Consider the following 12,614-nt stretch of genomic DNA (forward strand, 5'->3'; position numbering starts at 1 on the left):
CCTTGCACAGTATTAGGGGTTCTGGGACTTGATTGAAGCTGGTGGTGTAGAAATTTCCTCGTGTTTGTATTTTAAGCTGTTCAGCTTATCAATTTATTAGGGATTCAGTTGTTCTTGATAATTTACCTTCGTCGGACACAGACCAAAAGCTTTACTGTGACATTGAAATTAGTAATCAAACTTCTACGCTTGAAACCTAACCTGTTTTAGATTATCATGGTTAGAAAATCTAGATTTGTTAGTTTCCAGGAAAAGATGACCTCATAATTGTTCTCTCTTTTTTGAGAGGAAAAAAGGTTCTATCTTCAATTTTTTGTCTACTAGCATATGAGAATTTGTTAAGCTTTAGGTTTTCCGAGGTTGTGAATTCAATGACGGAAATATGCTATGGTAGAATTTATGACTTTCACAACCATTATTGTCACCGCATGCACATAATTCCCTCTGTAGATGCAAAAGAATTCACTTTCATGGCAATGCCTAGTGTATCATTTGAATTGTATATCTAGATGATGAGTTATAGATGTATAGTAAGTTAAACTCTGATCTCAATATAATGTCTCTGGCACATACATTTGTGTTTTAATACAAGATAAATGGAGATACAGTCATTTTGAATATCTTATTGTCCGAGTTTATTTCTTCCATTTTTGTTCTTATTTATTTTCTCCTAAACTTGTAGCAGAAGCAGATAAATTGACTTGAAAATCTTGGAGTCTGTTTCAGTATCTTTGTAAAGTACCTGCAGAAATGGCAATGACAATTGAAGGTTTGTACCTTTATGCCTTCTCTTTCTATATTCATGATGATTTGTTTGGCATTTAATGCTCAATCCTTATTTTGGAATTAAAGGAGACAATTGTTATTTTGTTTTCTGTATCATAGTTTGATTTGTTAATTGCATTGTCTGATATTTCTGGTGAAACTTAGTTATCTCTGCATTCTGATCTAGTGTTGCTCACAATACTGTTGTCAGTGACTCAGTCGAATTAACTTAAGCATGAATCTTTTATCTGTATTCTCTACCAGGGGTGGAGCCAGGAATTTAATTTAGGGGGGGAAAAATATATATATATATATATATATATATGAGGAAATTTTGAGGATTTGAGATGGGGCATATATAGTGAATTTTTTTTAAAATAGCTTGTAGGGGATTTTTTATGAGGGGCATTTGTCCCTTGTGGAGCTCAAGTGGCTCCATCACTGATCTCTACCCACCAGTATGCATTAGTTATTAGAGATTGGAGCATGTACTAGTATGATTGCTAGTTCACATGCAGTATTTGCTAAACCTCTTTTTGATTTTAACCTAAATGCATTTTTTTCGTAGTGTTGTAAATATATTTTTACTGCAATGTCTAATCTACTTTATATTGTGGTTTTGATCTTGCAACTTATGCTGGTACGCTATTCCGGTACTGTGTGACTGATCTGGTCGATCACTCGATTGCATGCAGTGTAAGTGACGAATACGAATCTATTAATTTAATCTTATTCCTTACATCTGCACTTTATTTCCTTTCACTAGAATGAGAAGGGAAGAGGCGAAGTGTAGAAATCAGCACTTTTTTATTCCTTTCTGCTGTATTATTGACCATTAATCTTGGCATTGGATATCCAGTCTTGCAGGACTTGCATTCATGTTTTCATCTAGCATCCTGCTCCAGATCTTGGTAGGTTTTGACTAAGCTCTTAATTTTCATTATTTGCATCTCCACAATTCTGAAATAACTTCTGATTATCATGTTAAATTGTTAATATAAGGGTCCTTAATCACATGATTATGTATATTCCATCATTATCATGTCTAAATTTGTTTACATGAAAAAACACCACAGTTTACTGTGTTAATTTTCCATGTAGGCTCATGCATTTTTGATAATTATTATAATTATCTTCTTTTTCTGATAGTGCTGTGTAATTTGGTATAAATATGCTGGTAGAAACATGTTTATATTGCTCTTTTTGATTGCTCTGACACTATTCCTGAATGCAGGCTTGTGCGATATACAGCAACTGGTGGCCAATGTTATCAGGTTTGCATGAAGGCTTTGCATTTTCGTTGGAGATGGGTTAGAGGAGGGGATATTTTAGTCAAATGATGTTGGTCATTACATTTCAATACCTGATCTTGTTGTGAATTTTCTTCTCAGCTCTGATGTATGTTCTGGTGCCAATGCCTTGTCTTTTCTTTGGTGGTGGAACCACTCAATTCCTTACCAGTCGAGAAGGTGGAGGGTGAGTAATTCTATGCTTATGACTCAAGATGAGAACGCATCTAGAAACTGCATACCAATGTTTGACATCTTGTGGGAATTTGTTGGGAATTCCGTTCACACTTTGTTATAATCCGTGTTTCAATGGTTGCGTTAGTATGTTTATATGGAAATAAGCCATGCCTGTACTTGGTATTACTTTGATTCCATGGTTGCACGATTTAAAGTTGCTGTGTTTCAAATTTTGTCTCTTTAATTACAAATCTTCTTAGTTTTGATTGTTGTTTCCAAGCAGTTGGATAGATGCTGCCAAGTTCTTGACAGGTGCATCTGCTGTTGGGAGCATGGCCATTCCCATCATTTTGAGGCACGCCGGCTTGATTGGAACCGGAGCAATGTTCATTGAATTCACGTCTTTCTTCATATTTGTCTGCACGATCCTTTGCTTCCATCGTGCCAGTCTGGACGATGAGTGGTAACACTTCTATCAAGAGACGATGTCTGTAAATCTTGGACCGCTGCAGTGTTTGGTTATTTTGGAAGAGTAAAATGGAAAAAAAATTAACAAGAAAGTTGAAAAAGAGAGGAAGATATATATCCAACATGTACAGATAGATAAATTATTGGTCGGTTGGCAGAGTTTGGTCTTGTGAATCTTTGATGTTAGATTAGCAGCAGACCTCTTCCACATTTCTGACTCTTCCAGTAATTTGATATTTTGAAATAATTGATACGTCTCCTATCTCTATTTGTAATAAATATCTTAATTCACCCAAAGTCGATGCTGTGGTGAATAATTTGTGAAGAATATTAATATTCCATTTTTCACGTTGAAGATTAACTTCTTGTTGGAACTAACTAACAAAATCATGTTTCATTGTATTCAATTGTATATAATAATATAAATGAATAAATTAAATAAAAAAAATTCCCATGACAATGTGTAGAATAGATCACAAAGTTGAGTGCAAAGAAGTTGGCAGCTTGTGTTGGAATAGGCAGTGGTGGCCACGTTGGGAATTAATGTGGAATAATTTTAGGTGAAATTCCAAGAATAGATTAAGGAGCGAAAAATCCTCATAGCCATTAACCCCCTAATGTTGTGCTAACTTTTGAGTTTCATTGTTGATCAGTCAGTCCCATGTGAATTGTGTAAGAAAGGGTAGAGATCGGAGATGTTGCAGAGAGCTGCGAACCATGCATATTCATGGTGGTGGGCCAGCCACATTCGCACTAAGCAATCCAAATGGCTCGAACAGAGCCTTCAAGGTAACTCACTCTTTTTCCCACATTTTTTCAACCTCAAATACATATGCTTCTCACTGTTTTTTGGACAACAAATCTATGTTAATCTAGTATACAAATGTTGATAATAATATACTACTCCGTGTTATTGAAAATTTGTAAATTTTGTTTGGAAAAATGCAGACATGGAAGAGAAGGTACAAGGCATGCTCCACCTGATTGAAGGAGATGGGGACTCATTTGCAAAGAGGGCGGAGATGTACTACCAGAGGCGGCCAGAGCTCATCTGCGCGGTCGAGGAGGCCTTCAAGGTGTTCCGCTCGTTGGCCGATCGCTACGACCTCTTATCCAAAGACTTCCAAAACGCCAACCACACCATTGCCACTGTCTTCCCTGAGCAGGTGCAGTTTGGCATGGCAGACGACGACGAAATCCTGCCCAAGATCCCGGACAACTTTGTCGTCCCGGATACCAACATGTCGAAGATCCCCAAGCCCCCGGTCAGGGATCTCAAGACCATCATTACTAAGGCCTCAAAGCAGTTTCAGGCCAAGAAGGTCAAGAATCAGAGCCGTCCGAAACCTGTTGTCGTCTCGGGGCTCACCAAGGAGGAGGCCCTTGAGGAGATCAACAGGATGCAGAAGGAGATTCTGTCTTTGCACACTGTGAAGGAGTTTGTGAAGAGCTCTTTCGAGAGTGGGATAGCTAAGTATTGGGGGATTGAGAGCCAAGTCATGGAGATGCAACAGAAGATTTGTAGGTTGCAGGATGAGTTTAGTATGGATAGTGTGATCGAGGACGAGGAGGCTCGTACGCTCATGGCTCAGGCCGCTTTGAAGTCGTGCCAGGAGACGCTCGCTATGCTTCAGGAGAAGCAAGACAAAACTTCTCTCGAGTCTAAGGACGAGTATGAACGGATTGAGGCTGCCTGCGGCCGCTTGAAGTCACTCCGGGAGAAGTACATGCTTGAGCAGAGTGATGGGGCTGAAAGGCCGGGGAGTTTATCGCATGAGTTTAGTAAAGACTTGGCTGCGTTGCTGCAGGAGACGAAGGAGCTCGAGGAGCTGCCTGAGAAGTTGGAGGAGAGCTTGGACACAGGCTCATTGGCCTCATTGTCTGTCACACAGTTAGCTGAGAAGATTGATCTGTTGGTGAATAAGGTGATAACGCTAGAGACTGCTGTGTCGTCTCAGACGGTTCTTGTGAACACGTTGAGGGCGGAGAACGATGAGCTAAATGTGCAGATCCAGAGTTTGGAGGAGGTGGAGGAGGATGGGAGCCTTGGTGGAGACACTGAGGGGTTGAGCTCCAAGGTCATTCAAATGGAGGAGAAGCTTAATAAGGTGCAAGATTTGAACAAGAATGTTGAGAGCCGCAACAATACGCTTCAAACGAATTTTGCCAAGGCGAAAACGAGCATTGACACTCTTTCAGAGAGGCTGAGTAGTGTGAAGGTGGAGGATGATCTTGAGCCTTCTTCTAGTGATCCGGATGGCGTGGTGGCCGCTCCTACGAGCTCTGGTGACCCTTCGGATGATGTCAAGGCGAATGCAGAGGAAGTAACCAGTGTGGAGGCTGATGAAGTGGCAGATTCCTTTACAGATGCTGATGATAGTCTCTTAACAGATGCAGAGACGGGCGAGGAGGTAGGTCGCGCCTCTGAGGTAGACGAACAAGGGGTAGACGTTGATGAAGTGGAGGCGCGTGAGGATGATGCTGGCCGCGCCTCAGAGAGTCTGGCCGCACGAGAGGCGAGCGAAGATGAGGAAGAGGTGTTCAAAGATGTGAGAGAGGTACACAGTGTAGAACAAGGAGTGAACAAGGTTCGACGCTCTTTCTCAACCGTGCAAGAGAAGGAACACAACGAGAACATGGTAAGGAAAACATCATCATTCTCTAGCCGCAAAACAATTACGGAGATTCTAGAAGAAGATTCCGAAGATTCGCCAAGACACCGAGGCAGAGCCAAGGCGAAGGCGCAAGAGAAAGACAAAGACAAAGACGACTACAGCTGGCAGCAAGTTCTCCTCTGCGGAATGGAGGATAGAGAGAAGATCCTCCTCAAAGAATACACCACAATCCTAAGAAACTACAAGGAAGTAAAGAAAAAGCTCAACGAGGTCGAGAGAAAGGAACGGGACAGCCAATTCGACACCACCATACAGATGAGAGAGCTCAAAAAGGCCATCGCAAGACGAGACGATGAAATCACCAATCTCCGCATGAGGCTAAGCACCCTCGAAGGGGCCACCGCCCCACTCTCCACCATCTCAGAAGAAGACGAAACCTTCCAGCCCGGAGAAAATGAGGATGTAAGCCTCACCAAGGACATCAGAGGCCCCCCCTTGACAGACGAAACCAACGAGACAAGGGTGGTGTTCATGGCATCGTCGCTGTCACAAGTGGAGGAGAAGCTACGGGCAGACATCGACGCCATACTAGATGAGAATCTAGACTTCTGGTTCAGATTCAGCACCGCGTTCCACCAGATACAAAAGTTCAAGACAGAGGTCAGAGACTTGGATGAGGAGCTGTCGAAGCTGAGAGAAAGGCGGAAAACAGACAACGGAGGAGGAGGAGACACACAGATAAAATCAGAAGTGGTCCCAATATTCAAGCACCTGAGGGACATACAGAGGGAGCTATCAGTGTGGCTTGAACAGAGCGCGCCGTTGACGGATGAACTGAAAAACAGGTTTACCTCACTATGCAACATACAAGAGGAGATCACGGAGGCGCTGAGAGGAGGGGTGGAGAAGAGATTCAGCAGCCACCAGGCGGCCAAGCTGCAAGGGGAGGTGCTCAACATGAAGCAGGAGAATGAGAAGGTGAGAGAAGAGCTCGAGGTGGGGCTCGACCACGTAAGCATGTTGGAGCTGCAGATAAACAAGACGCTGGGGCTGCTAGATCAGGAGTTTGGGATATCAGAGCAGTCAGAGAATAGAGGTAAAGTGCCGCTGAGATCATTTATCTTTGGGACTAAGTCATCCAAGAAGCCTAAGGTTTCCCTCTTCTCTTGCATGCATCCTAGTAGGAAATATCAGGTGCTTAGAGCTGGGCTTCGTCTCTCCTCTCATAATAACTCTTCTTGAATCTCTTTTTTCTATCAATCTTTGTTTTCTTAGACATGACATGTGTGTTTTTCATGCTAACTCTCTATGTAATAAGCACTCTCATATTTTTATCTACTACTAACATTTTCACAAAGTTGTGTTTTGTTATCTTAACTACACTTGTTAATTGGCCCAACCTACTCCATTTTTGGGTTTGTGAATCTTAACAGGATTAGATAGTGTTTTCTCAAATTGAAATATTTCGTACAAAAATAACTACTTCATCGATTCCACCATAGTTAAGTTGCATTCGGTTTTTGGTTATCAAACTATAGTTAGTAGGAGTGTCCAAACGGATAGTGGATATCATATCATTTCCGATCTGATCCGATAACCAAAAATATAGGGATACGGGTCCGGAGCGGATTTCATCCAATTAAATGTTTCCGTTATCGGGTAATACCCGAATGAGTACACGAGTATACCCGATTAGCCGTACAAAATATGGTTTATTAATTACTACCTTCGTTCATAAAAAAAATAGTTTTAGTAGGGGACAACACAAGTGTTAATGCGAAATTGGTAAAGTAAAAAATAAGTATTGAGAAAAAAATTATTAAAGTATTGTTAATGAAAAATGAGATTAACCTGATTAGAGAGTGGAACTTACTATATAATAGATAGAGACTTGCGTATTTTGATAGAAGGATTAAAATAAAAATTACAAAACTATTTTTTATGGACAGATGAGTATTAGGTAGTATACGAATCATACAATTACCCTAAATTTATATAATAATCACTCAAACCACCCTTCACTCCACCTTCTATGTCAAATAATCGAAAATACTACTAGCATTTACTAAAACTTGGGCTGTTAATTCTCTCACTAATTTTATGAATCTGCATCTTCTTGCGCTGCACCATTCTTCTTGTTTAAAATTTCTACCATGCTTGCGCCATTCTTCATCGTTTGCTTGTCTTTTTCTTTCATTGCTACACATGAAGTATGAGGTTAATCAGTTAATGTAAAAAAGATTTTGCATTGTAGAAAGTTGGCCACACATGTGTTTATTGTTAACTATAATTAAGATATAAAAGTAGATTCAAAATAAATTAAATAATTTCATTCTTTTTGCATGTCCATTTGTTGCAATAATTGGATTATTGGATATAATTATTAAAGCCGGAAAATATAACTTTAAAATAATTTTATGATAAAAATAGTATAACCTTTTTTATATTAACATAGTATGAGATTCTCGGGAACATGTGAGTTCCTTGTGTCCGAACATTTACAACTGCAATCTAGTAGATAACACAGTAACAACATTAATATAAACATAATAAACAATTTTCCTGAACTCATTACATAAAAATAAATAATATTTTAAGATTCTTCAAACTATTAACTACGGTCTAATCTCACTATTAACCCGCAAATACACGTTAACATCGAATAGATACTAATAGAGCAAACAAACAAAAGAATGATCAAGATTTTATGTTAAAATTAAATCAGAAGTAATTATATTTTATTTTATATACATAATATTATTTCTATACATAATCCATAGTGCCATATCCAGTATAAAAAATAAAAATAAAAATATTTAAATATATCTGATACTTAAACTGGGTCTAGCAAATGATGAATGAACATTTCTGCCATGGATGCTGACATGGCAGGGATATAATACAAGCATGAAAGAATCCTAAACATGATGATAATCGTATAATATTCCCAACAAAACTTCAATATTATTAGTACTAAAAATCTTAATAATTAATTACGTTAACAACAGTTAAGCCAGAAGGAGACAGAAGTGCACGTGCGCCTCTCCGCAATCGCCGAGAAATTTGAGTCAAAAGATGCCGCGCACGTGCCTCTAGTCAAAGGTCAAAAGGCAGTGATTGCATTGCACGAGCCTATAACTCTTTTCTCTCCCCTTTAGTTTTTAATTACTGTATTTTATTTCGGTGTTCGGAAATTCGAATGTGTATAAAATATTTTTATAAAGGGGAAAAGATTACTCCTAACCTAAGTCTAAGATAAGAACGACGAGTAGGATCCGTCTTTGATTAATTATACGCCCATGCATTCACATTTATTTATTTAGTTGTAAACTTATGAGTTGAAAATTTTGACTATCACGGATTGTACTTTGCATGCTCTTTTTATATTACTAGTATATCATGATGTATGATACTAAATCCTCTATTATATACTACTACTACAATATATTTTATTTTGATTGTTTTAAAAGCCAAACACTTAATTAATGTATAATTTAAATTTAAACTTTGCATAGATGAAATTTGAGTCGACATATGAGTTTATATACTACACTCAAAATCTCAATACTTTTATCATCATCACAATTTCAATTTACTGTTACATTATAAAAATAGTCAAAATTATACTCTTTTTTTATCATCATCACAATTTCAATTTACTGTTACATTATAAAAATAGTCAAAATTATACTCTTTCCGTCCCACGATAGGAGTTATATTTGGTGTAGGCACGAGTTTTAAGAAATATAAAAAATAGTGGATTGAAAAAGTTAGTGAAATACGAAATCTACATTTTATATTGATTTTATAATAGAATATGAGTAAAGTGGGTTAGTGAAATGTGGAACCTACTTACCATTTATGGTAAAAAAAAAAGTGAAATGTGACTCTTGTTGTGGGACGAACCGAAATAATAAAATATGGGACAGAGGGAGTAACTTTTAGGTCTAAAACAACTCAACATCGCATCCATTAATGTAAAACATTTATTCTCTTCCTCGCCCAATATTCTTTGTCACATCCTTGTCTCCTTCCACTCCGACCACCACTCTTTGTTGTTGATAACTACCTCTTCTAATTTCCTATTTGGTCTGTGGGCATTGGATGCGTTGTGGCGGAGGAGCGACGAAGTTAGAGTGTGGCGGCGGATGACTAAGCATTTTCATCTAAAAGCTTTTAGGCGATGAAACTATTTTCCTCCTATCAAATAAAAGCACATCAAAGTCGTAGGCACCGACGAACTTGAGGTAGAATCGATAAATGGATAACACAATGCTCCTAAAATGCAAGCTAAGATACTAGAGTTCAATTATACAGATAAGAGAGACTGGAGAAATGCTTTGAGTTAGTGATTTGATATCCATCTACACCTCCATACCTTTTATAGGCACAACTAGGGATACGAAGAAGGATGAAATTAAACAACTATAAGCTCACGGTGGTTATAAGGAAATTTTGATAGAATATATTGAATTTAGAAATGAATTATATAGATATTAAATAAAAATAATAATATTCATAAAAAAGCTTTGCTGGCTCTTAAACTCCGAAGAAGATTTTGGATTTCTTTAGCGCATTTTTTATTTTGTTACATTGATATTCATGTTATTTCTTATAAAATATCCTACTGTATTCATGAATAGTTAGTATATATATATATGGGATGTAATCAATTGCTAACTAATTACCAATCTCAAATTGAGACCAATTTTCAACCATTAGATTTGAAGATCTTGTGGTTAATATAATGTCAAATGTAATATATTTTAAATTTAAATAATTATTAATTAAATTAAAAGGGTATTAATGTCAAATCCTATATGTAGTAATTATAACTAACTACTTTCTCTCTCATCAAAATCATCTCAAATCTTTAAATTTACGTAACTCTCTCAATTTAAATTATTTTTTCGCAAAAAATATATCAAATTAAAGATAATTTAATAGGATTTCAACGAGATCTCAATTGCATATGTTCCGACGATGTTCGGGTGATGAAATTTGATAAATTATATTTCAATTTTCGTACATGTTGATAAAGCAGCTATTTTCAACAAATGCAACAAAAAATCTCAATATATTGTAGGCAAAATCTCAATATTATGCATGTCCAATCTCAATAAAAATGTGTTGATATTTTTTTGTCCTTGTGTTGATATTCTAATGTCATATTGTTGATATTTGTAATACACAATGTTGATATAAAAAAACACTCACGAAAATTATCATATGATAACATAATGACGATATTACCATTTTGTTGATATTTTGTCAACTATTTATTGAGATTTTGTGAGCTTTAATCTCATCCACTCATTTTAAAATCCAAGGGTGGAGATTTAGTCTTGATTTTGGATTAGAGTGCTATAAGCATTAGAATAGGACCCTATATATATATATATATATATATATATATATATATGAGTTGTGATCAATGTCGAACCAATTTTAAAGACCGAACTAGAGACCAAATCTGGGCCATTAGATCTAGTTTTTTTGATGAGATGTGCTGCTGTGAAAATTTTTTCTGCTTCATTACTAGCCCATTTTACTTCATTGTATAGGTTTATTACTTCATTCTGTACGTAATACCTTGAAACTACAACATGTTTTTACTTGCTTCCAGTAGGTTTTGAAATGATTCAACATATGCTTCATTCAAATTAATTGACATGAGTTTTTGTCATAACTCATATTTATTGTGATAACCTAATAACCCTAATTTTATGGACGAAAAATATCATTTTATGGAACAGAATATCATTTTATGCATGCTGAAAAAATATCATTTTATCGTGTATAAATATCATTTTTAGTAAAAATGATACTTTTGACCCATAAAATGATAGGGTTATTAGGTTATCACATAAATATGAGTTATGATATGATCGCACCCCTATATATATATATATATATATATATATATATATATATATATATAAATCTTTTCACTCTTTTAATTTTATTAAAAAAATGACACTCTTATTATTTTCAAAAACCAACATTTAAAAAATAAATAGTTTTTTCCATTTTCCTAATATTATTAAAAAATACATAACGACATTTTTATTATTTTCACCAAAATTCTCTTTTGTATATGAAAAAATATCATAACATACATATTATTTTGACTAATATTAATAATAAAGGTTCTGCAAAAAGATATGACTTTAAAATTTCATTATTTAATTATCATTTTAATTCAAAATAACATGAAATGTTCGATTAATTCACTATAATTCTTAGCACAATGTATTAATATATATAATATGTAAGTATAAGGCAAAATTGTAACACTGGGAGCTCCATAACAATATTATAAAAGCAACTCATATACGGTTAGATGATTGAAGAAATAAAATATTTAAGACTAAAGGTCAAAATTGGTCCTAAATATATAGTCAGAATTTTAATTTGGTCTAAAACATTTACTTTTTGAAAATCGAGGACAAAACATTTGTAATCGTTATCGAAGTGGTCCTAAACATTTGACATCGTTGTCAAAGTGGTCCTTTTCCGTAAAAAACTAACGGTCAACGCCTAATTAATGATTTTTTTAACTTAATTAATATACTAATGCATAATTAATTAAGCAAAATTAAATATAAAATTAATAAAATGCTAAGAAATTCCAAAATCGACTATTTCTCCATTTTTTTCCTTCTTTTCCATCTCTCCTTCGTTCTTCCTAAATCGGAATCTCTCTCTTCTTCTCTCCGGCGCTCAACGTCGTCGCGTCTTTCTCTCTCTGCTCGATCTTCCACAAATCGTCGTCATCGTGTGTTTCTCCGCGTTGCTGCTGTCCGAGTTCAAAATCGTCGCCGTCCATTGCTGGAAGAGAAGGAAAAAGAGGGAGAAATAGTCGATTTTGGAATTTTTTAGCATTTTATTAATTTTATGTTTAATTTTGTTTAACTAGTTATGCATTAGTATATTAATTAAGTTAAAAATTCATTAATTAGGCGTTGACCGGTAGTTTTTTACGGAAAAGGACCACTTCGACAACGATGCCAAATGTTTAGGATCATTTCAAATATTTTGGACCCGATTTTCAAAAATTGAATATTTTAGACCAAATTAGTATTATGGCTCAATATTTAAATAAAAAGAAATAGAAACAAAATATTGTATAGTGACAATTGTTAAAATCGTCGTCAACTTTGAAAGAGTGAGCAGTGTCAGAAAGTGCAATGACACCGTAACACTATTTAATCAAATATGCAAATATTTGTTTTTCAAAATAATCTACATTTGCAAAGTGAACTAGCACGAATAATGAGTAATATTGGAAATAATTTAA

The 12,614-nt window shown here is 35.8% G+C and overlaps 2 protein-coding genes across 2 annotated transcripts; both read left to right on the forward strand.

The window, feature by feature from the left end:
- Nucleotides 1–1,399: 1,399 nt before the first annotated feature.
- Nucleotides 1,400–2,959, forward strand: LOC125200964 (vacuolar protein sorting-associated protein 55 homolog). The gene is made up of 5 exons (XM_048098818.1): nucleotides 1,400–1,461; nucleotides 1,625–1,676; nucleotides 2,000–2,039; nucleotides 2,157–2,241; nucleotides 2,515–2,959. Exons 2-5 carry the CDS (start codon nucleotides 1,644–1,646, stop codon nucleotides 2,696–2,698), a joined length of 342 nt encoding a protein of 113 aa, XP_047954775.1. The 5' UTR covers nucleotides 1,400–1,461; nucleotides 1,625–1,643; the 3' UTR covers nucleotides 2,699–2,959.
- Nucleotides 2,960–3,067: 108 nt separating this feature from the next.
- Nucleotides 3,068–6,655, forward strand: LOC125200961 (kinase-interacting protein 1-like). The gene is made up of 2 exons (XM_048098813.1): nucleotides 3,068–3,488; nucleotides 3,648–6,655. Exons 1-2 carry the CDS (start codon nucleotides 3,395–3,397, stop codon nucleotides 6,554–6,556), a joined length of 3,003 nt encoding a protein of 1,000 aa, XP_047954770.1. The 5' UTR covers nucleotides 3,068–3,394; the 3' UTR covers nucleotides 6,557–6,655.
- Nucleotides 6,656–12,614: the final 5,959 nt, after the last annotated feature.

The sequence above is a fragment of the Salvia hispanica genome, chromosome 1, assembly GCF_023119035.1.
Source record: "Salvia hispanica cultivar TCC Black 2014 chromosome 1, UniMelb_Shisp_WGS_1.0, whole genome shotgun sequence".
NCBI classification, from domain to species: domain Eukaryota; kingdom Viridiplantae; phylum Streptophyta; class Magnoliopsida; order Lamiales; family Lamiaceae; genus Salvia; species Salvia hispanica.

Excerpts from the sequence above, each read along its gene's own strand:
- LOC125200964 (XM_048098818.1), top strand. The coding sequence starts at position 1,644 with ATGTTTTCATCTAGCATCCTGCTCCAGATCTTG. Across the intron at positions 1,677-1,999 it reads GCATCCTGCTCCAGATCTTG|GCTTGTGCGATATACAGCAA; the intron begins GTAGGTTTTGAC and ends TCCTGAATGCAG. Across the intron at positions 2,040-2,156 it reads CTGGTGGCCAATGTTATCAG|CTCTGATGTATGTTCTGGTG; the intron begins GTTTGCATGAAG and ends TTTTCTTCTCAG.
- LOC125200961 (XM_048098813.1), top strand. The coding sequence starts at position 3,395 with ATGTTGCAGAGAGCTGCGAACCATGCATATTCATGGTGGTGGGCCAGC. Across the intron at positions 3,489-3,647 it reads GCTCGAACAGAGCCTTCAAG|ACATGGAAGAGAAGGTACAA; the intron begins GTAACTCACTCT and ends GGAAAAATGCAG.